Below are 25,531 nucleotides of genomic sequence, written 5' to 3'. Positions count from 1 at the left end.
CAGTTCTCCATTTTTTATACCACACATTTCACTGCAATGAAATCCATCTGGTAACTTTACACTATACCGGTACTTCTTTTCCACAACAGCAACCTTGAATTTCACTGTTTTCTCCTGTCATCACCAGTTTGAGTGGTGCATTGACCACTGACCCCCTAATCCGTCTGTGACTCTGTGTTGTATTTAAAGGAGAAATCCAAACCAAAACATGTGTACCCATGAATCAGCCTATATAATCCTGTCCAAACATACATGTTGGCCTTGAATTGTTTCTCCATTTTCCCCACCGCTCCCACAGTAAAATGCAACTATAATGGTAGAAAGCTAGTTGTCTTCATTCTAATGCAGGTATTTTAGTAGCTCCAAACTGTCACCCTCGAGCTGCCATTCATACAGAACAGTGGTAGAATTCTCAACGGGCCTTAATGTTCAGGCCCGTTGAGAATTCTACAGTACCGGGCCCTGGGTACTGTATGAACAGCAGCTCGAGGATGACAAACCTTCTACCATTCTAGCTCCATTTTACTGTGGGAGGGGTGGGGAGAATGGAGAACAGGGGGCATCTATGAAACAATTCAGGATTATAGACTGATTCATGGGTACGTGTTTTGGTCTGGATTTCTCAAGGGTCAGACAACACCACATTACAAAACAATATGTGGTGTTGATCTGCTCGGTATCCCACAGTAAGTCATGCCCTAACCTAGAATGCTTTAAACACCTGTCAGTACCGGAACGCTGTTTAATTACAGCCTATTTTTGTGCTATTGAGTCAATGCTATTGATTGTAACAGGTCTAAATGATGCTAATTTGGACAACTGCATCAGCATTAAAGCACGCACATGAGATTTACAGTATATACTGTAGGCTATGTAGCCTATCTGTCTAGGCTGGTGTTTTCCCCAGAAATATCAACACACATACAAGCCACAGTGTTGTACAAAAGTGTATTATACAAATTACGTGTAGTCAATTAACACAAGAAACTAAGTAAGCAAGAGAGTCTGTTCTCAGTTTTCAACATGGCAAATCACTTGCTGCTCCCCACTGGATGCATTGGGGCATTGCACCTTGGCAAAGATGAGTAGAAACTGGTATAAAATGAAATTATTATTATATACATCTGTTATTAGCTTTCTCTACTTGCTGTAGATTAACATAAAACAGATAAAGTAGACAAAGAGAAAGATCATTTGAAATGGAGGCTAAGTGACTCGATAAGAGTCATGAACGGAAGCAGCTAAATAAACATGGGATTGATGTTCCTACGTATGATGACATCTCTCCCAAGGCAAATGTGCTCATGAAGTATCATCATTACAACAAGGAAAGCAATAATCAGACTCCCATCTCTGTTGCCACTTATCTTCTCTCTGTAGCATTGTAGTACTCTGTGAGGGAATCAATGAGAAAGCATGAGAGATAAAACAAATCTGATGAATGCATTCCTAGGGCTATACACAATCATCTGTGCCATTATCACAGTAACAGCTCCCCAATCAGCGCCCTCTCTCATCACCATAATTGTGATAATCGCTGTTATCAACGTCATTGCCGTTGTCTTTTAATGATGACATTATTAATTAGCGTACCGCTAACTGGTTGTCGGGCGGGTGTCACTGTATGGTGTCGTTACTGTCGTACCTGTTGCAGGTGGGACATCGGCTCTCACTGTCCCTGTGGCACTGGGTGGGGGAGGTGGAGGGACGGCTCGCCTGGATTGCATTACATCACATATGGAAGCAACGATACAATAAATGTCATACCCTTTGACAAATGCACAATGAATGAGTTTCCATTTCCATGTATACAAACCTGCAGTGCTATGTACTATATGCAAGAATAATTGAAAGCCCTCCAGTATTTTGTGTGTGTGTGTGTGTGTGTGTGTGTGTGTGTGTGTGTGTGTGTGTGTGTGTGTGTGTGTGTGTGTGTGTGTGTGTGTGTGTGTGTGTGTGTGTTTTCCAGTGGTGATAAGTGGGAAGTACAAAATGTAAATCTTCTCTTTGGCGAAAGGTGATGTACGATTAATTATCCTGATCCTAAATACTTATAATAATGCTCAACTAGAAACTGAGGTCAATCTCCCACCTTTTGTTGCTATAACATTGTGTGAGAAACAAATTGAAAGGTTAAAAAAAGGTTATTTAGAGTCCGTCATTTGAATTTCCAATGTAGATTTGTTAGCAGCAGCTGTTCTTGCAGCTGTTCTATAGCAACTACCTTGGATTTTGAACTCCCCTGACATATCGGTAGCCGGATATCTCGGATCGTCTGGCAATGCGAAACTATCCTGATCCTTCTTTTGGGGAGACGGTAAAACTGTGACTATCTAGTTGGTTTAAAATAGTATTTAAATTGTATATTGGTTAGGTAAACGAAATCAACAAAGTCTGCCTGGTTGCCATAGTGGTGGCAAAAACCCCCAATATGCTATGAAAATATGTGCTGTATGAAAGATACTACAGTGTGTGCCTGGCTGTGCGTCACCTCTCTCTGTGTGGTGATGCTGAGGGAACCGGCTGCTGGGCTTGATGAATGAGGTCTTGGTAGACTAGTGTAGGTTGTGGGTTTTGGGGGAACCAGGCTGGATAGGACAGGTATGGGGCAGGTTGGTAATGGTGGTAGTGGATCTCCTCATTCTCCTCTGCATCCTCTTGAATCATCACTGGATACCTGGTTACCTGAGCTAGGGAGGGCTGGAAAACAGCCAAACCCAGGCGTAATTTTCACTGCACATAAAAGGCTACTAGGTGGAGAAAGAAAATGTTCGCTTCTCATTCAAATATTAATCTCCTTTCAGCAGCTGTGAATCTAATTAGACTTCATTCAAGGTAGAAAATTAATGGAATGTAAGGAAATACGCCATGCAGGGTCGCCAGGGACCAAAGCAAATGGAGGGGACTCGTTGCCCAATGTTCCAATACGAACGGGAGGAACTAAGTCTAAGTAAGTAAGGAAATACGTTCACATTGAAGACTTTTGAGGAGAACATTCAAAGGGTGTGTTAATTAACTTTTTCAAAGTTTCAGAGCACCTGAATTTCACTTCTACAGTTCAACTTGAGTCCTCAACTGCCTATAGTACTCAAACTGAATCTGAACCTGAACCCTTCAGTCACGGACTGAACTGTACAGTACCTCGTCTGGACCTCTGGGCGGAGGGTTGTTGTACCCAAACAAGCTGAGGGCTGACATGGTCATGTTGTTCATGATGACCTGATGCATCTGGGCATTCTGGATCATCATCAAATCTACGAGGTCTACATGTTGATATGACGCACGCACGCACGCACGCACGCACGCACGCACGCACGCACGCACGCACGCACGCACGCACGCACGCACGCACGCACACACACACACACACACACACACACACACTTTCTTTGTTAGATATACTGGTACACTGAAAATAGAATATTTACATTATCGATTTATATTTATATTGGATGTATACCGTGCAAATTCACTGCTGTGTGTTTTTCCCCTTTTGAAATATCATGGACAGTCATATATGGTGAGTACAGCTGGTTGAGCCAGAGTGCCCCATTTCTTTGATTTCTATCATATTTCCCTAAGGGAATCATTGATGTCATATATCCACTTCATTACGCTGCTCTTATTTCCTCATGTCCCCATGCGACTGGTGTTTAATCAATTTTGGCCTGACCTCGAAATTTAAAAAAAATCTTCTAAATCCTCCAGTTTTCTGAAATAAATATGTTCACGATTTTTCAAAAATAGCAGACCTACAAGCTCGTAGCGCGCCACTATGAGCTTGTAGTTGTAGATCTGCTATTTTTCAATAGCTAAACTATAACATAATGTTTAAAACACCAAAAGGGGTTCGCGTTCAGAATGGGTTAATTCAAAAGGTGATTCAACTTATTTGATGCCAGCCTGAGGTGATGAATTGAATATGAGATGCGGTCTCCATTCTTTAACCTCTCCTTCACTCAATATCTGTTGGGCAGTGACTCACTCTTCTAAATTATTGATTTCCTTATACCCCTTGACTTCAGCTGTTTGTACATATACCGATGAGTGATGCAATAATCAGATGTGATATTTATCCATCTTGTCAGCTGCATGGATAATAGCCATGCAACTATTGTGCAAAATATACGGCAGTGGTTGAAAAAGTACTACATTTTTTTTACTTAATATAATGTAGAAATACTCTGTTACCAGTAAAAGTATTTGGGTAAAAGTAAAAAAGTATTGACATCAAAATATACTTAAAGTACCAAATGTAAAAGTACTCTTTGTGCAGAATATCCCGTTTCACAAGGCATCATGTATTCAATATTTTAGAAAATAGCAGATCTACAAGCTCACAACATGTATGAGCTTGTAAATTGTAGTGGAGTAAAAGTAAAATTGCCTCTGACATGTAGTGGAGTAGAAGTAAAAGTGTTGAAAATTGGAAATACTCAAGGAAAGTAAAAGTACATCAAAATTGTACTTGCAGTAAACTACTTGAGTAAATGTACTTAGTTACTTTGCACCACTGATAGACGGTCTACACACGCTCATAACATGTCACAGTTTTGAGCTTGTAGATCGCCTATTTTAGTTATACAACGAAGGACAAATCAGGTTTAATACAAACGAATGTCCGTTATTGCGAGTCCCTGAAGCAACAGTCAGAGACCAGTACAGGATCATGACCAGATCCTTTCTCAGCAGGATGGGACATGATGTGGTCAGTGGTGGTTGGGCTGTCAACATGCGTTCAGACTAAATATACTGACAATTTCGTCAACAAATACAAACTAGACTAAAATGTTAGGAATGGACTAGTGGACAAGAGGTCCAGTATAAGTCATTTTATACTTGGTTGCATGCTTAAAATAGCAGATCTACAAGCTCATAACGTTGTGAGCTTGTAGATCGGTTATTTTCATTACGACGGCATCAAGGCCCGCCAAAATACAGTTTAGTCGACTAAATCAACTGTAGATTTAGTCGACTAAAATCTTATGATATTTAGTCGACTAAAACTAGACTAACAAAACATTCCAGGTGACTAAAATGTGACTGAAACTAAATGAAAACTATTGAAGAGACTATAATGACTAAAACTAAAATAAAAATTTGCTGCCAAAAACAACACTGGTTCAGATTGCAAGGTCCCTGTATTTTTCAACCTGTAGGCGTAGCCGCGTAGCTAATGAATATTATGCTAAAAACCCTGCTCACATCTGTTAGATGGGCCACTGGCACTGCTGGTAACAATAGAATACCCGGTAGGTCATCATTAATATGTAAATAAATGTTGTGGGGCCCAAAATGGAAAGCAGGTCATCCAGGAAAACATCTTCAAATTGTTGTTAGTTTTGCTGCTGCTGTCTTTGAATGCTAATTGTTATTTTTGCTGACTCCAGTTTCAAATACAATCCCTCATATTGGACTTATTCCAGGAAACATTTCTTTGACAGGATGATATCTTTAAAAGTTCATATCTAAATATGGATGGCTAAGCAAGGATAAGTGGTGCCTGCTGACAAATTTAGACACATGCGCGCGCACGCACACGCACACACGTCTCACACACACACACACACACACACACACACACACACAGTGACAGAGTGTGCATGCGTGTGTGCGTGCCTATGTGCACATACACACTCTGTGGAGCCAAGAGTGCAGCATAAATAATAAATCTAGTGTGCATGCATGCAAACTTATAATGTGACAGACAGGAAAGAATAACTAGGATTGTGAAATCCTGAGATTTAGTGTGCGTGTGCAGTGACAGCCTGCCATACCTTCCTTGACATGACCACTAGTCCTAATGGAGGGAGCAGAGCCGGGAGCCATCATGGCTGCTGGGAGCATCTGCAAAATAGTGGTGGGTTGTTGGAGAGCCTGGGGAGACACATGGAGGGACTGTCATGAGCGTCTCTGCCTGTCGTCGGCACAATGCCAGGAAATCTACCTGTCCTACTGAACCTATATAAACTCATCCCAAAAACCATTGAGTAATTAACATAGTGATTAAAGCTAAATCATATCATAGAATAGTTTGTATTTCAGACAGTGACACAGGAGTCAATATAATAGGCAGGCTAATAGGCTATACATTTACCTTTTATCGCACCCATGTTACCTGTTGAGCTGACAGATAATAACATGTCATATCCAAGCTAAAATAATGAACAAGCAGTACTTACAGAACATGTTTGCATGCTGTGGGTTTCGTGTGGCTGTAAGTGTGGGTAAGTAACTTCAGTCCATGCCATTATAGCCTACCTATCTAAAAAGCTAAGCTGTTATGATTATTGGTGACATGTTATTTACTGTCACCATGGTATTAATCAAAGAGACGCTCGCAGGTTGCTATGGGTTGCAGGTGCAAACAACAAACACCTCTCTCTCTCTCTCTCTCTCTCTCTCTCTCTCTCTCTGTAGGTGAGAGCTTTCAGGTTTGTAATGTAAATTTTTCCCTTTTCATTTTTCATGTAAGGATTTGCCTACTTTCCATGGAGAGAAAAAGAAAGCTTGTTATAAGTAGAATTATATATGGATGTCAGGCCCTGTCACATCAAGCTCTTGTCATGGCCCTGTCACAGGCCTGTCACCCGTCACCCTAGTAACATGTTACCACATAACATGGTAACATGTTACCTGTCACAGGGATGTCATGGTCAGTCATAGGGCCTGAACGCCAGTGACAGGCCTTGACATACCTGTGACAGGGCTGTGACAGGGTTGTGACAGGGCTGTGACAGGGTTGTGACAGGGCTGTGACAGTCTGTCACAGACCTGTCACAGGGATCTCAAGCCTTGTCATAGCCCTGTGACGTGATACTGGCCAAGATACTGATAGTGATGTGACGCTGCTACATAAATGTGTGAAAGAGTTTATTTCCTGTCCATGTATGCAGTATTGAAAGAAACTTACTTGGTTGGTGATAACAAAAGGAATACATTTTGTCAGGAATCCTCCCTAGACCTGGGCCCTTCAGTTCACGCCCCCTTGCATTCCTAGTAATCAGTCTAGCCAATTGCCTGTTTCTACTCACCTGCTGTCTGTTGCTCTCTAATTAGTTAGGCTATATATTTGAGTGAGCTTCAACATCACCATTTGTCAGTTTGTTGCCATCTTCTGTTCCAGCCTGAACCACCACCCGTTTTCCTGTTTGTTCCTGATTGAGACATTGACCGCCTGTTTTTTTTTTTAATTTAGCCTTATGTTGCCTTGCCCTTGGCTTGCCTGCCTTGTTTTGCCTTTTGATTACATACCTAGGCTATGGTATTGACTTTTGTTCTGCTTTTTGGAATCTAAGTAAAGAATGAGTTAACTGTATTCTGCCTCTTGCCTGCAAGGCCATAAAGGCTAGATGGCTCAAGGCGGAATCTCTGACGTAGTTCACCCGGCGGCCATCTTACTTCGGGGCTACAGTATGTTCTATGGCAGCTCAAACAAAAACAGTCATAGCTCGCTCAAATCTTGACGGATCTTAACGGGTTGGTTTATTACAAACGTTGTCAACGTGGCTATGATTCAGAACGCTTATCTGTTTGGCAGGTGGTGTGATTAATTACCCAGCACCTATCGCAAGGCACCTGCCAATTGTGTGACCCAAACTTTTGTGTTTCCCTGGTCAATTGGTGATGACGTCTGCGATAAACAGGACGTATTCGTAAAATCAGTCCATCGATCATTCCGGGCCCCTTTGCCCGGAGAGAAAGACGTCTGTGTGCATCTCTTGAAAAAGTGGAGATAATTGACTAAATACACGTTTTGTGCCAGAACTTTCACATGGATATAAAACTAGAGGACCATATTTCACTCCACGTCTTTGGAATTATTTAATGGGTGAGTACAAACGGAGCATTTATCTAGGCCGCCAATTTGGAACCCGAACAGAAAGTAAGGACGACCGTTCTATGGCTCATGTATGTGAAATACCGTATACTGTATGAAACAACAAGAGCCGTTCTAGGGCTACTATTTTCTGTGAGATCTGCGCTGCTCAGGTCGTTCACAACCTTGTTGAAGGTACACCGTACTTGTGTTGATGTTTAGGCTAAGGAAGGTATATTTTTTTGTATGTTCTAGTCAGTGCAATTGTGTTTAGAAATAATTGCTGGTGCTGACGGCTGAGTCTTTTTTCCTTTTTTTTGTTTTAAATAATTTAAGTTAGATTCAGCTGTCAGGGCCCACATCTGGGAAAATTTGTGCAGGAGATCAAGTTGCTGCTGTAATCCTTCCTTGATTGGAGACGGCAGCACCACATCATCTGCAACGGTAAGCATTCGACATCTGTGTCTGCTTCGGGGATGCCAGGTGCTGTAGATAGTTCCAATATTTTTCATTAGTGGCAGAAGGTTGGACACAGGCTGCATCCCTGTCTAACCTGCTTTGGGGGGAAAAGTAGGCCTATGTGTGTTTTCTCAACAGTGCATTTGTTGTTAATGTACATTGATTTCATGATGTCATAGGTTTTTCCTCTAATAGTCAGGGAATATTATCAGAATAATGTCAAATCTGGGAATACATTTATTACCAAGAATTTTCTTCACCAATGTGTTTCTAAAGGTGTCTACTAACATATCCCATATAGGTTTCTATTCAACCACCCTAGGGGAATTTTTGACAGCTGCTGTGGTACATCAACATTCAGCCATAGCCACTCATCACATTTGTGATGACAGCTGTGGTCGTTTTTAGCCCAAAGAGTGTTTTTCGTGCAAAACTAGTTTGGCCACAGACCCCCTCGTTTTGCCATAGCCACTTGTCCAAATGTGCCTAAAGGTGCTGACACATTTGTGATGACTGCTATGGCCGTTTTTAGCCCAAGGAGTGTTTTTTGTGCAAAACTAATGCTTGGAATGGATTCAGAATCATGAAAACCCTATAGTTTGACATGTCACATGTTACTTAAAGCATAATGAAATTAGAACATTTTGCCTTATAATGGTTGTTGATGTACAGTACCCCAACTTTCAGCAGCTGTCCCCTAGTATATAGGGTGGTTGAATAGAAACCAGATATGTTAGTAGATACCTTTACAAACATTTTGGTGAAGAACATTCTTGGTAAGAAATGTATTCCCAGATTTTATTAATATCCTCTGACTATAATTGGGCGGCGGTGGCTCAGGAGGTAGAGCAGGTCGTCCAATGATCCCTGGGTCGGCGGTTCGAATACCGGCTCCTCCTGTCCACATGTCGAAGTGTCCTTGGGCAAGACACTGAACCCTACATTGCCTCCAATGGGTTGGTCTGTGTGAGCTTTCCACCATTGGTGTGTGAATGTGGGAAGTGAGGACGCTGGCGTCGACTGTTCGCCGCTTCACCTCCCAATGTATGAATGAATGAACCATTGTAAAGCGCTTTGAGCACTTGGAAAAGCGCTATAAAAATGCAATTCATTATAATGCCACTTTCCAACAGTTTATATAGCAGACCCTTGTGTCAAATTGAATGGAACGCTTTTTAGGGTGACAAAGCTCGACAAAGATCTCTCTCTCTCTTTTTCCTTTATTTTTTTTTAGATCAATGATCAATGTTTTGAGTAAGACGTGGTCAAACATAGTAACATGTCCATATTTGGGATAGCCTAGCCGTATACCATGCAGGTGCATGGCCAGTATACTGTTCTTGTCAGCGTGTTCCAAATTAAACTAATAGGCTATGTTAATCTAACTTTCCTATGGTGGAATACACCAATTAGCGTATAGACTCTTTTACTGCTGCCATTGCCTCTCACATCCCCGTGCAGCCCACCTATTTCACTGTCATGTCTCCACACAAAGGCCCATCTGCCCCCATTGCATTTCAAATGGTGTAATTAAAATACGCTGCGCTATAATCTGGGAGGATCGCCTCTATTTATAAAAACCATGCCGTGTGTGGGAAAAATGAAACAAAGGACAACAGCGACGAGAGACTTGAGAGGAAATGTGGGTGATAATCAGCTTGATGGGAGAGAGCAGAATGCCGTGTAGGCTAAATTAATAAACGGTGCATAATTGGCAAAGCAACCAAGAGTTATCCAATCAAGCCCACACACTTTATATGTGGCTGATGAATGTGATTGTTTGTAGCCAATAGACTACCGATAGATAGACTGAGTAGGCTATGTGTGTGGCAATATATAGAGGGTATGTGCATGCATAAAGTGAGTGTCAAATCGAGTGGCAAAGTGAGTTTAACGTTGTTTAACATTGTTTAATGCAATCACTTTTCTGTTTGGATGTATAGGCTGTCAAGGCCAGAAAGTTGTTTTTTTTGCCACTCAGTATGCGTTCCCACATAACTTCCAGGTATGATGATGATGTCATGCGCATACCCTCTATTCGCTGACCATAAATATTAATATGCTTAATGGCATCCAAGAACCTTTCCTTTTGAGCCAAAGAACTGTAGGGTCCAGGCGAATGAGCCTATGATTAAATAATTTGAATTTCTCAGCATCTTCTTGCAACCCCCCCATGCACACACACACTTATTGCACACACACACACACACACACACACACACACACACACACACACACACACACACACACACACGCATACATACAAAGATGGGTGGCGATAGCTTTGACTGAAAGGTTAGTTCATTGCATTAGAGATCATTTATTCATCATGCCCCAGGAGTGCTGATGGAAGGCCACGCTTAAAGAGGCCCAGCAGTCCACTCTTCATCAAAGCTAACACCATTAGCCACATTAGGTGAACCCTCCAATCATGGATGCATTAAAAGCAAACACAGTGCTGTTTTGAAGAATTGAGGCCACCATCAATCTGATGCTGGCTTGGATATTGGTACTAACTACTAAGATGGAGGATTGGAAGTTAAACCTCTCATCATTAGTTCATAAGTCTGACTCACCTCACACCCCCCCCCCCCCCCCCCCCCCCCACACACACACACACACACACATACACCCCCACACACCCCTCCCTTCTTTTTTTGCCCCTCAACCCTTGCGGCATGAGCTCAAGAACATGGCCATTACCTTTCCTAGTTCCTATGGCAACGCCACCCTGCTCCTGCAGCCTTTATGTGGAGGTTGCAATGTGTGTGTGTGTGGTGGTGGTGGTGGGGGCGGGCGGCATGCGTGTCTGCCAAGATGCACTCTAGGGTTTGTTTGGATAATGTCAGCAAAGAGTATCATCAATTTATTAAAAGTTTAATTTTGTCCTCCTCGCCTCCCTCTCACTCTCTCCGCCTCTCATAAGAAAAACATGCATTGCCTGAGTGAGCATAGATTAGATGCACGACAACCGTACAAAATGAAATGTAACAAATTTGTGTCTGTTTGATATTTCTTCCTTATTTACCCTAGCCCTGCATCTGAATACTAATGCGTCTCTGGATAGGAAGTAGGAACAATGAACATATAACACACATATAACAAATTAACAATAGATCAGTCTTCTCCACAGCGGCCAATAATGGTAACAGACAGACAGACAGACAGACAGACGTCAACTTTTATGAAGTTGGGCACTGAATGGTGGGACTGATGGTGAGTCTCTCATAGAGACAGTAAGAGGAAGACAGATAGAGCCTGTTCTCTCTGTCTTTATTCTTCTCCTCTACTCCCCGAGGATAGTGGCTGACTGACAGATGTCCCCCTCCTCCCCCAAGCCTCATCCCTCCCCCCAACTGTGCCTTTAGTTGGGTGCAGTAACCCACCACCATCCTGTGCCAATTAACACATCTGTCCTTGCCCGCTGAGTTCCTTAATCCATTGAGACCTGGAACGCATCCATGTCACGTTAGCGTTTAACCACATTAACCATTAACCCATTTTGGGGCGGGAACCCGTTTTGGTGTTTTAAACATTGTTATAATTTAGCTATTGAAAAATAGCAGATCTACAAGCTCATAGCGCGCCACCGAGTGGCGCGCTATGAACTTGTAGGTCTGCTATTTTTTTTAAATCGTTAAAATGTGCCTCAAATCTTTCCGAAAATTGTCATGATTTAGAAAACTTTTTTTTTTTTTTAATTTCGACGTCAGGCCTGAATGGGTTAATGCAATGGGTTAACTAGTAAGCCACAGGCACCAATTGTGTATTTAATGTGGTTGAGGAGAGTGAACAAGTGGACACTGTGGGGGCGGGTTAGGTGGCGAGGGGGGGTTGTGGGTGGGTGGGGCACGGTTGTCACAGGCAACGGTGCATGTGGATAGATCGAACACAGCTATATCCTCATGAGTAAATGTTACTTCCTGTCAGCGCTGGTGGATATTCATTACAGGTTATTTTTGTTTGAAATCAATTGGATGAAATGCCCTGGTTCTCCTGAGAGGACGCAGTCATTAGAGGAAGCAACTTTAATGCCAGTTGTCTCAGACAGGCCAAACTCCCACTCTTTGACGCCTGCTCGCTTTCCGTTTCTCATAGGCTTGATTGGTCCCATGGTGATAGGTTCTTCTATTTACAGCAGCGAAGATGGAGACATTGTTTTATCTACTTCTACGAGAGTTTTTATCCTACTCTTTTTTTGACAATGACTGATAACCCAAACTCTCTTCTTCCACTTATCTGACATCTCCAGCACCACACTTCCATCCCCCTCCTTCCTTTGAGTGTAAATCTGTGTACATACAGGTGTGATGTTGACCTGAAAATGATCCTTGGCTAAATACAGAAACATAGGTGAAAGTTGGTTCATTGCAGTGTATGACTGCCCATCCCTCACAAATAGATTAGATTAGATTTAACCTCACCGCCGAAGGCCTGCACAGAAAATGAGATTTGGCAATATCATGCTCCATCTTAAACTTTCATTTGGTTAGTGTTGTCTGATAATTACATTTGGAATAGTGTACGATTTCCCCAATGAGAGGTTGGGCACAGGGTAAAGATGATATCAATAGTGAGTCATGGACTAATTTACCTCTGGTATATTTTTCTTCCTAGCCCAAAGGCACCGTCTAGAATCAGGCTAAAGTGCCACCTGTGTTACAACTGTCAGCTCTAGGGGTTTTCTTTAATGTTCCACTGGACTGAAGGCATAATTTACCTCTGAATATTTCACTGGGCTCTTACACAGGCATACAATTGTATCAGAGATAAACTTGCAAACTCAGTGAGTCTGTCTATATTAAACCACACTTGATGCCCTCAGAAAAAAGTCCTCTAAACTCCTTGTGCAGAGGAGGAGTCTTATTCATTCTCCAAGAGATGAATAAGACACAGGAAAATCGTTTCCCGTTTCCTTTCATTCGCAAGATTTAGTCTATGTTGTCTGCAATGTGTCCATTTCATTTGTTCCTTTTCTTACTTTCCTGTCTCACAGGAGTCACAGCAGTGCAGCTTCAACCAAACACCACATGCAATTATCACAGTGGCTGTCTTGTTCTTGAACTTACTCCACATTCATACATAATTTAACGGTAAACATTTTATGTGTTTGTACTGTGTGATTTCAAATGGGTTTTTGGCTAATGGGTGTCGGAGAAAGAAGATCTCCTGGGAACACAGAAAAAAAGCCAAGATGAATGAATATTCTGCTATAGAATTAGGACCCACTGACAGGTTAAGACGCATAAAACGCAATGTAGACACAGGCTCTAAATGAAAGTCTGCAGTGTTTGTGTGTGAGTGTTTGCCATGTGTCTGTCAAAGTCTCTCAACTCGTTAGAGCCAGCTTACATCAGAGACTCCCTGTTGTTTTATGTTCCTTCACAAGGCCTTACTTAGCTCAGATCCTCTGCAGGTTTTCTAGATATTGCATAACCCTTCCAAAAAGAAGATTGGAGATGCCGCTTCAATTATGCTCAAAAGTATAATTCACCTAACGAGATTATACAGACTTTTACCCTCTTAAAAACTTTATGAAAGTCATTGATGAAACATACAAATTCTCCAATCACACAGTATAAAATGCTGTATGGTAAACTATTCACTGGACAGGTTTACCTGTAATCATTTTGAAAGGGAAGAAACATGGGGAAAAGATAACGGGTTAATGTTAGTTGAAAAGCAAACAATTAATCAACTATGGCTAGCTAATCTTATAGGGCAACTTGCAATGGGTCTGGTCTACAAGATACACTACACCACAAAGACACCCATGTGTACCAAACTACTTCCAAAACATCAACGCCGTCCACAACACCAGAGGGAGCTCCACTAATCACGTTCAACCCAGATTTGGCTCAAACAAGGCATTCAACTGCAATTCAAAACTGGCCACAGTAAAAGGTCAAAGCCAGGATATGGAACAGAGGATTTGGAGAGAGTTGTTGATTACGGTGTCTATACCTTCTTGACATGAGGCCTCCTACACCAGACTGGGGCATAGTATTCAGCTGCAGAGAAGACCAGGGCTTAGTCAAGTGTATTGGCGGAAGCTCCCCAGGTCGTACCAGCGAGACATCGGATATGTCACCTTGATGTCACCTTGGCCCTCACATCTTCAAGTTCAAGGTTGTACTTTATTGTTACATCTTGTGTACAGGTACATAAGAGTACAACTTATTTTTGCTTGGCTTCCAAACAAAAAGGACAGCTCTATCCAAGCATACCCAGAGGTATTTTGGGACTTGGTGGAACTCCAGACGAACTCCAGGCGCTTGTACTTTTCCATGAAGCATTGTTGAAAACATGTTTTGGGGACATTTACACTTTTTTTCAGTGAATGCAGCAGGAGAAATGCAACGCATCAGAGTCAGACCCAAATTGGATCCAGCAGTTTTACCAGATCGGTACCTTTCAGACTCTCTCCATTAATTAATTTTGCCTGATTGAGGGGTCGATTTTGCATTTGACATGATCAAGGCTCCAAACGTTGGACTAGAGGTGGAGAGAAACAGGGTAGCTCAGTGATGCTCACTTGTGCCTAATTAACCCTTGCCCTTCAATAAGGCCTTAGTTGTCCAGATACTCCTACCCAAATTATAACAACAGAATTTTTCATATTCATTCGTCTCCCGTTAATTAGATGAATTGTTGTGGCCTTCCCCATGTCCCTGAAAAATACTGACATGTTGCGCTTGCACAGCAGGTCTAAACCTCTACTAGGCCAACAGAGAGCCCCTAGCTGGCACTTCCACTCTCTTCACAGTTAGCATCTTTGCAATCCAAATAAATAATGTCTCTAACCTGTGTGGCAGCTGGGAGTTTAAAAAGACATCCCTCCCTTATGCATGCCTCCCCATCTGGAACAATGAATATGCACTCTTGGTACTTTACTTATTTACTTAATCCTCCCTTCCCTGTGGAAAATAAGGCTGTGACTATCAGCTTCCATCTGGTCTTATCCTGTAGTGTAGACAACTAGAGCATAATACTACTCTGGGTAAACCTCCCCATAACTAGTCGACAACCATTTGGTCGATCGGTCGGTCTGTCGGACAGACAGACAGTACAATTATTTTGTATGACGTCTATTACTTCTATTATTGTTATTTGTTTGGCTTTGGCGTTGACTTAATTTCTCTTCTTTCTTAATACTTTCCCCGCCGAAAAACGTAACCTACGTTAATCATTAGTCTCGGCAAGCGCCAATAAACGCAAGTTACGTTTATTCACTCACATTAGCTTCGGATGGCTATCTGTTGTTAGCCATTACACTGGACTGAGCCATCTTGATTTGCGCGTGCACGTACGCGCACACACGTACGTTTTTAGTCTCTTTTATCTCCAATTCCCCACGGAACGGGCAGACACACGGACTGAGTGCAAATCATAGGCTAATAGGCTATACTCACCCCATGCCTTCGGCCTGGTGGAGACAATAATATAGTTATGTTTTGTTCTAACTAAAAAACATAAAATAAATAATTAAATAACTAAAATGAATAATTAAAACCAGTGTTGGGCAAGTTAATCTACATGTAGCTGACCCAACACTGCTCAGTAGGGTTACCTCAGGGGTACCTGAGACTGAGAGCCCCTCCTGCTAGTTCACTAGACTCCAGGGCATCGGGTGCAGAAACGAGTTGCATGTTTTGAGAAAAAACAATTCTTTGCAGCGACGGGTTCATTGCTGGGATGATTTTGCACTGGGAAAACCAATCAGAGGCGCTAAGAATCTGGATTGTGATCTCAAAAAAGGATGTGAACTTGTGAAGACATAAATTGTGCCTGATCGTTTCCCTTGTCATTCTTATGAAAGACTTTTATACCAGCCCTAAAATAAAATGACCCGCACACCGTCTGCACTTGCACAATAGGGACAATTTTATTTATGGTCACATAGACCTTCAGATGCCTGAAGAAGGTCTTTGTGACCGAAATTGTGTCCCTATTGTGCAAGTGCAGACAGTGTGTGGCCCAGTGTGGGTAATTTAGTTTTATTCTCTACCCCTGATCCATGCCTATGCACCCGTCTCTGAGCCGATCACGACTTTGTTTCCTGTGAACCAGGCCAGCCCTAAAATAAATTGTTCTATTATATCATTGTATATGTCAATGATAAGAATAGATAAACTCCAAGTGGAAATAATCTGAAGTATGGCTTATTGTTTACAGAATGGCCTCTAGTTTTAAGATGGTAAACTTAACATATTCAGCCAATACTACCCAGCATTAGCCTGGCTAATAAGCCAGACCGAATCAGCCGTTGGCAAAATAAAAATTGCCTGCCGGCGGATACCACACGACAGTGTGATTTGAGTCTGGCTTATTAGCCAGGCTAACCCAGCATTCCACACAGTCGCTACGGAGTAGCATCACTGCTATCTCCCGTCAGGATTCCAAAATATAAGGTCTCAGCCCACCACTGTGGATATGGCATTCCTGACGTGGCTAATGAGTTTGACCAACAAACAGATCATATACAATGGTAAAATATAATGCAATAAATGCCTAGACAGGGATGAATTCGATTTTTGCTAGGTTGCAAATCCAGTCTAGTGAGAATCAGCAGATTCTGAAATGATCTGTACGCATGCATAGGTGCGTGGAAATTACCGGCCTAGCTATTTTTGGAGTGGGCTGGCTCTAGACCGGATGGCACAGGTTAAAGGGATATTTCACTTTCAAATTTTCTTGTGGTCATTTAACTCAATTTAACGTCTACTCATTCTTTTGGGCGCACCCCAGAGTGTTTTTAAGTTGCTTCATTCAGTATTTAGATATTTGTTATTCATTTTATCAGACATGCCACCTTGCTATACAAACCCATTGTAACTTCAAACTCCATTATAACCATGTTAGATTCATCGAAAACACACCAACAACCGTATTAAAACCGTTTTTTAATATTAAAAATAAATAAAGTTATTGAAAAAAACATGTTGTTTAACTTATAAAAGTAAGCAATCAGGAATTGATGCAGTTTTGAAGAGTGAATCGTGTGTATACTGTATACAGTATGTGATTATATTATTTCCATTCCTATACTTTGCCATTGCTGTCCCTGCGGCATCATCTCCTTTGAATAAGATGCAACCCCCATAGATCTGACTTGAATCAGAGAGAGAAAAGCCACTTAAATCATCGCAGGACATTGTTGCTTCCGCACAGAAAGTGAGTTTTTTTTTATACTAGATGTTGTCTCCGTCCCCTTCCACTGCACCTCAATACTATAATGTATTATTTTCGCTGTGTTGTCTCTTGGGATTTTTTGTTTGTTTGTTTGTTTGCTTGTTTTTTTTCTGTAAAGTGTGAAATGCCAATGCTGTTAAATCACCATTATTTCTGTCATGTTTTCTCAGCTCCTGCTCAATTCAATACAGTCGCTGCATGTGGTACGTCTTTGTTGTAAAAGGTCAGTGGTGACTGCTTGACAATGAATTATTGGAGGGCTACTTCAACATAGTATGGAGGGCTACTTCAACATAGTATGGAGGGCTACTTCAACATAGTATGGAGGGCTACTTCAACATAGTATGGAGGGCTACTTCAACATAGTATGGAGGGCTACTTCAACATAGTATGGAGGGCTACTTCAACTTAGTATGGAGGGCTACTTCAACATAGTATGGAGGGCTACTTCAACATAGTATGGAGGGCTACTTCAACATAGTATGGAGGGCTACTTCAACATAGTATGGAGGGCTACTTCAACATAGTATGGAGGGCTACTTCAACATAGTATGGAGGCTACTTCAACATAGTATGGAGGGCTACTTCAACATAGTATGGAGGGCTACTTCAACATAGTATGGAGGGCTACTTCAACTTAGTATGGAGGGCTACTTCAACATAGTATGGAGGGCTACTTCAACATAGTATGGAGGGCTACTTCAACTTAGTATGGAGGGCTACTTCAACATAGTATGGAGGGCTACTTCAACATAGTATGGAGGGCTACTTCAACATAGTATGGAGGGCTACTTCAACATAGTATGGAGGGCTACTTCAACATAGTATGGAGGGCTACTTCAACTTAGTATGGAGGGCTACTTCAACATAGTATGGAGGGCTACTTCAACATAGTATGGAGGGCTACTTCAACATAGTATGGAGGGCTACTTCAACATAGTATGGAGGGCTACTTCAACATAGTATGGAGGGCTACTTCAACTTAGTATGGAGGGCTACTTCAACTTAGTATGGAGGGCTACTTCAACATAGTATGGAGGGCTACTTCAACTTAGTATGGAGGGCTACTTCAACTTAGTATGGAGGGCTACTTCAACTTAGTATGGAGGGCTACTTCAACATAGTATGGAGGGCTACTTCAACATAGTATAGAGGGCTACTTCAACATAGTATAGAGGGCTACTTCAACGTAGTATGCAGGGCTATGGAGGCTACTTCAACATAGTATGGAGGGCTACTTCAACTTAGTATGGAGGGCTATGGAGGCTACTTCAACATAGTATGGAGGGCTACTTCAACTTAGTATGGAGGGCTATGGAGGCTACTTCAACATAGTATGGAGGGCTATGGAGGCTACTTCAACATAGTATGGAGGGCTACTTCAACAGAATATGGAGGGCTACTTAATAATAATAATAATAATAAAACTTTATTTATATAGCACTTTTTTAAACAAAGTTACAAAGTGCTTTGAACAGTCAGACAACAATAACAGAATACATCACAGGTGCAAAAGAAATAACAATAGAATAGAAAATGCAAAATAACAAACACAGATACAAATCAGGGAGATGCAAAGGCTATTCTATAAAAATGGGTCTTTAGGAGGGTTTTAAAATGTGTTAGAGACTGGGTTAGTCTCAGCTCCTCTGGTAGGCTATTCCAGAGCCTTGGGGCCTTAACCACAAAAGCCCGATCCCCTTTAGTGACCAGTTTAGCCTTATGGGTCACCTTCAGTAGACCCTGACCCGATGACCTTAAGGTACGTGGCGGCACATACAATTCTACCATGTTACATAAGTAGCTAGGCGCTAGACTATTAAGAGCTTTAAAAGTTAATAATAAAATCTTAAAATCAATTCGAAAGGATACTGGCAGCCAGTGAAGTGCAGCTAAAACCGGAGTTATGTGTTCATATCTCCTGGTGCCTGTGATGAGCCTAGCGGCCGCATTTTGTACCAGCTGTAGGCGGTGAATGAGGTTTTGACTGAGACCAGAATACAGGGCATTGCAGTAATCCAAGCGAGAATAGACCAGGGCATTGACAACAGTTTTGAGGTTATCCGAAGAGAGGAAAGATTTGATCTTGTAGATGTTTCTGAGGTGCATAAAGCAAGTCTGTACTACCTTTTTTATTTGGGATTCAAAACGGAGTTCCGAGTCAAACTGGACACCCAGGTTTCTCGCAACAGAGGTCACATTTGATGCCAGGGGGCCACCTGTCTATGAAGGTGGTGTTTGAACTGAGAGGACCAAAAATAACTTCAACTTAGTATGGAGGCTACTTCAACTTAGCATGGAGGGCTATGGAGGCTACTTCAACATAGTATGGAGGGCTACTTCAACTTAGTATGGAGGGCTATGGAGGCTACTTCAACATAGTATGGAGGGCTACTTCAACATAGTATGGAGGGCTACTTCAACATAATATGATGGAGGGCTACTTCAACTTAGTATGGAGGGCTACTTCAACATACTATGGAGGGCTATGGAGGCTACTTCAACATAGTATGGAGGGCTATGGAGGCTACTTCAACATAGTATGGAGGGCTACTTCAACATACTATGGAGGGCTACTTCAACATACTATTGAGGGCTATGGAGGCTACTTCAACATAGTATGGAGGGCTATGGAGGCTACTTCAACATAGTATGGAGGGCCGAAGGGCTACTTCAACATACTATGGAGGGCTATGGAGGCTACTTCAACTTAGTATGGAGGGCTACTTCAACATAGTATGGAGGGCTACTTCAACTTAGTATGGAGGGCTATGGAGGCTACTTCAACATAGTACTATGGAGGACTATGGAGGCTACTTCAACTTAGTATGGAGGGCTATGGAGGCTACTTCAACATAGTATGGAGGGCTACTTCAACATAGTATGGAGGGCTACTTCAACTTAGTATGGAGGGCTACTTCAACATAATATGATGGAGGGCTACTTCAACTTAGTATGGAGGGCTACTTCAACATACTATGGAGGGCTATGGAGGCTACTTCAACATAGTATGGAGGGCTACTTCAACATACTATGGAGGGCTATGGAGGCTACTTCAACATAGTATGGAGGGCTATGGAGGCTACTTCAACATAGTATGGAGGGCTATGGAGGCTACTTCAACATAGTATGGAGGGCTATGGAGGCTACTTCAACATACTATGGAGGGCTATGGAGGCTACTTCAACTTAGTATGGAGGGCTACTTCAACATACTATGGAGGGCTATGGAGGCTACTTCAACATAGTATGGAGGGCTATGGAGGCTACTTCAACATAGTATGGAGGGCTACTTCAACTTAGTATGGAGGGCTATGGAGGCTACTTCAACATACTATGGAGGGCTACTTCAACATACTATTGAGGGCTATGGAGGCTACTTCAACATAGTATGGAGGGCTATGGAGGCTACTTCAACATAGTATGGAGGGCTATGGAGGCTACTTCAACATACTATGGAGGGCTATGGAGGCTACTTCAACTTAGTATGGATGGCTATGGAGGCTACTTCAACATAGTATGGAGGGCTACTTCAACTTAGTATGGAGGGCTACTTCAACTTAGTATGGAGGGCTACTTCAACATACTATGGAGGGCTACTTCAACATACTATGGAGGGCTACTCCAACATACTATGGAGGCTACTTCAACTTAGTATGGAGGGCTACTTCAACATACTATGGAGGGCTACTTCAACATACTATGGAGGGCTATGGCGGCTACTTCAACTTAGTATGGAGGGATATGGAGGCTACTTCAACATTCTATGGAGGGCTATGGAGGCTACTTCAACAACGCAAGGTTACATAACATGTACATGTTGCTCAGGGGAGAAGGGTTAACATCCGTGATGCACCACACCACTGCACGTTTCTTAATTTGTTTCTTTGTTTCCTAACTTAACTTGACTCCTCTTAAACATACTTAGTGGACTTATTACCATTGATTGCATCACAATTTATGTTCGACTAGTCATCATATTTCAATTGTTGAGCAGTCAATCAATCAATCTCTGCTAACCTTGCATCCCTGTTAATCCTTCATCCTTTAGGGGAGTGGCTTTCGGTAGGACAGGTCCAGTTTTTATTGTTTGTTTACCACCATGAATAACAATGTTTGGATTATTCACTCCTCTCCTCCTTGTTTCATTTTAACAATGCAGGACAATGTGTGTTTTTGTTTCAATATAATATAAATAGAAGAAATGGTCATACATCTGTGGTCATGTAGTAATTACTGTATGTACATTGCATCAATATGCACCCTCACAGTTTGCCTGACAATAATGGGTCTCTGGTTGTTGTAAAAAAAATAAAAATAACAATTATTAAGTGCAGTAGCTAATATGTTCTGTGTACTTTTTTCTGATGGAGTCAAATTAAACTATGTGTTTGTGTATGTGCACATGGCAAGTGAACGCATGGGTGTGTTTGGAAAGATGGCTACATCTACCCCAGCTGGCCAGCTCTCCTAACAAGTACTGAAATAATAATGAGAACATTCGTTGCTTCTGAGTAGGTTGAATGAGAGGGACAGGGAAGGAGGGCAGAAAGCAGCAGAGGTACACAATTAAATCCAGAGTGTTCATTTAACTAAGAGTGTATGCATGGTAAATCTTTACACTGTATATAGAACATTTAAGTGAGAAACTGTGGCATATTCAGATTTGTTTTTGTTCATAAACTTATTTATTTAGGCCTATTTAGCACAATCTAGTTTGATTTATTTGCTCATACATTCTGTTTAGTTTCTTTGCTCATTATCTGTAGTTGCTCATCCGTTGTTGCTTCTTTAATCATATCTTTAGTTTATTTCTATATTGTTTATTTGCTCATATACATTTTTTTAATCATAGACTACAGGCTATTGTTTATTTGCTCATAGTCTATTTATGTTTTGCTCATCATAGTCTGTATAGTTTTTTGCATTTAGCCTCTATTTGTATCGTTTTTGCTTGTCTCTATAGGTTTGCTATATAGTCTCTAATTTCCATTACCTCATATTCTTCTTTTAACTCAGTCTTGCTTTTGTTTGTTTTACTCATAATTCCCAAGTGTTTTATTTATTTATTTTTTTAGCTCTGAACAATGACAGCAGTTTGGTATAGATTTTGAAAAAGGTGTATTGTACAGTCAGACCATGTAATGAGAACAAGTTCCTTCTCACTTGACAGATGTCCTTGTGTCAGCTTTGTATGACACACACATGCAAAGTGGTAAAATAAAATGGATTTCTGTGGAACCTGTAATAAACCTAGCCCCCCTGGGAAGTGCGGATGCAAGGGTCCTTCTTGATTACATTCACTAAGTCCTTAGAGAGTTCAGCTCAAAAGCTCTAAAATCCAATAATACCCGCATCAAGACCGGGAAAGCATCTGTGTAATTTTAGATATAATCCATATTTTAATACTTTAGCTATTCAAAAATAGCAGATATACAAGCTCATATAGCGAGTCACTTTAGCTTGTAGATCTGCTATTGTAGGAAAAATCATGAAAATGTGTGTACATTTTTAATGCAAACCTTTTAAACTCAATCTTTTCGTATTTCGTATTTCAAAGGTATTTTGAGATCGGGATCGGTGGCCAAATAAATAGAACTTGAGAACCACTGTTTTTCAGAAAACTGTTAGGATTTAGAAGACATTTGTAGAATCGACCTCAGATTTGAATGGGTTAATAACGTATTCCAGCCATCACACTCCTCAACAACAAATTGCTTAGCAATATAGTTCTACAGTACTTACAACTTTCGGAGTATAAAATGAACACTGATATTTACTATAGCTAAATGGAAGACATGTGTTCTAAAATTTGTGTTGATTAGATCCACATGCAGGTATCAGGTTTACGCTGATATGAATGAGATCATTCAGAGGACAAGACATACATGTATGTCTTGTGTCGTCTTTATATAGTCTGAACAAGACAATAAGGTGGATATGCCATGCAATATATATTTGCACTCAAGGGAGTGTGGATAGGCTTTGTTTCTTGTATGCATTTACATGCGTATACATTTTGAATCAGCCACATCTGTCACTGTCAGTGTCATTCAGTCAATGTGGAGAGGTTTTAAATGTCACTTTTGTTGGGGAGGGGGGGTCCAGGGATAACATCTAAAATGTTGGTTATACTGTTTCAGATTAATAAAACTAATAGAAAACGTTTTTTTTTAAATGAAATAGCCTACATTTTAAATTAAAGTGTGAACGAAATAAAAAAGCCCAAAACGGCAAATATGTTTTATTGACGGACCTATATGTGAATTATGCATTCTTAGTATGTAATGGTGCTATTGTTACAATTAACAGATGAGATGACAAAATGTTATAATGTCAATATTTATTAATAGCACAGCATTTTCTTCAAGTTTTCTTGGTACAAAAATCATGCATGCAGCATTTGGTGATTTCTGAAGTGCAAAACTGGTCCAAAGGATCCTCTCACATAGAAAGTTGGACTGAAGCAAGCATGCTGAACAGAAACACTCCAAGAAGCAAAGGTGGAGTTAGTTGATAAACGTGCAACATTCCAGAACTTTGAATGCAGTTATTGTACTGTACATCAGGGGGGAAAGAAATTTGATCAAGAAAAATACTATTTGTTGGAGGATATTCTCCGCACCCATCATCAACTCTACTGATAGAAACGAAACCGCACACAGTCATGCTTTTTGACAGTTCAGTTTTTAAAACATTCATTAATAACTATTTAAAAAATATCAAAATAATTTTAGGTAAACAACGTGTAAACATCTTCGTTACTTTGTTCTGGTTGGCAACAATACATTCATTCAAAAATGTACATATCAAATTCAACCCCATGCCATGAGTAAACAATTGCTGGTTCTTTACGCACAAACTTTACGCACACACGTTGGTCGTTTGACCACTTTGTTGTGGTCATTTCTTGGAAGTCAGTGTAACAATTTGCATATCTTCTTTGCTCACCAAGACGCAGACACCGTATTTGATGCGTGGTGCATGCATGCATGGAGACTCGTGCAACATGTGCCGCTCTCCATCCATGTCCGATGCCTGGTCTATCTGAGTCCGATAATCACCGCCTCCACGTCTTTGGAAGGCCTCCGGTCCGTCACTAGAAAGTTAATCATACTCTCCGATTTGATCATCAGGTTGCAGCCGAGGAAGAAAATGCCGAACACGACAGTCAGCGAGAGCACGCACAGCACCGCGATCTGCACCACGCGCGACACAAAGAGTTTCCGCTCGTCCGGCGGCAGAACGAGCGAGCCGCCGTCGCTGGTCGCCACATCCGTGCCGTTGCAGCAAGTCACCAGAGTGCCGGCGAGAGTTTGACTCCCGTTTAGGATCGCACCCTGAGTGTAGTTCAAGAGGAGAGAGATGTTCATGCTTCCTCGTGGGTGGTCAGCAGCAGCAGCAGCACCAAAGTGCGCGGTTCCAAAAAGCACTCACCACAAAGTACAAACCCTGGATAACTGCAAGCAAAACTTTGCGTCATGTGACTGTCCAAACATGAAACATCCAGCAAGTAAAAGGGTATTAAGCGTGTGTGCGTGTCGATGCTCTTTGGCTAATCCCTAAGCAAAGTACAAACCAAATGCCTCGGGTTCTTATTTTGCATTCTGCTTTTATACCAAATGAAGAAATGTTTACTGCTCAGTCACTGTCCACTTTTCTTAGGCTTCAATGTGTCTCCGACAGTCTAGACGGCGCAAATCGTGTCTCCATGCCATGCCTGCCTTAGCCTATAATAAGAGTGCACCTGTGCTGTGCTCGCTCTTGTGCGCGCTATTGTGCCAAGTCTCTGGTGCGTTTTAAAGTGATGATGGGTTCCCCGTGGACCACACCATCGCTCAGCGCAAGGGGAGGTATAGCCAGGATATACATTTATTGATCCTATATATACGACTTTCTTGTTATATAGAAGAAACAGCATTCTATTTTAAAAACTCACAAGTGTTCCTGTGATATGCCATTCGCCAAAGTTAATTTAGCCAAACTAATTAAGACATCATTGTTATAGGCTACAAACTTAATAAAACGTATTATATTAAACAATAGACCATTAGACTCAATA

General features: G+C 41.5%; 2 protein-coding genes across 2 annotated transcripts; both read right to left on the bottom strand.

Annotated features, from left to right (window-relative positions):
• Positions 1-1,363: 1,363 nt before the first annotated feature.
• On the bottom strand, positions 1,364-24,498 carry LOC306937155 (proline-rich protein 29-like; the record flags this gene model as incomplete). The annotated part of the gene is made up of 7 exons (XM_079520821.1): positions 1,364-1,392; positions 1,646-1,716; positions 2,492-2,700; positions 3,142-3,263; positions 5,778-5,877; positions 6,914-6,958; positions 24,421-24,498. The coding sequence occupies 7 exons, from the start codon at positions 24,496-24,498 to the stop codon at positions 1,364-1,366; spliced, it is 654 nt and encodes a 217-aa protein (XP_079376947.1).
• A 14-nt stretch (positions 24,499-24,512) lies between these two features.
• Positions 24,513-24,842, bottom strand: rprml (reprimo-like; the record flags this gene model as incomplete). The annotated part of the gene is made up of 1 exon (XM_079520820.1): positions 24,513-24,842. One exon carries the CDS (start codon positions 24,840-24,842, stop codon positions 24,513-24,515), a length of 330 nt encoding a protein of 109 aa, XP_079376946.1.
• Positions 24,843-25,531: the final 689 nt, after the last annotated feature.

Source organism: Electrona antarctica (genome assembly GCF_951216825.1).
Source record: "Electrona antarctica genome assembly, chromosome: 14".
Classification (NCBI taxonomy): domain Eukaryota; kingdom Metazoa; phylum Chordata; class Actinopteri; order Myctophiformes; family Myctophidae; genus Electrona; species Electrona antarctica.
Note: the sequence above shows the minus strand (reverse complement) of the source record. Positions and strands in the feature narration are given on the sequence as shown.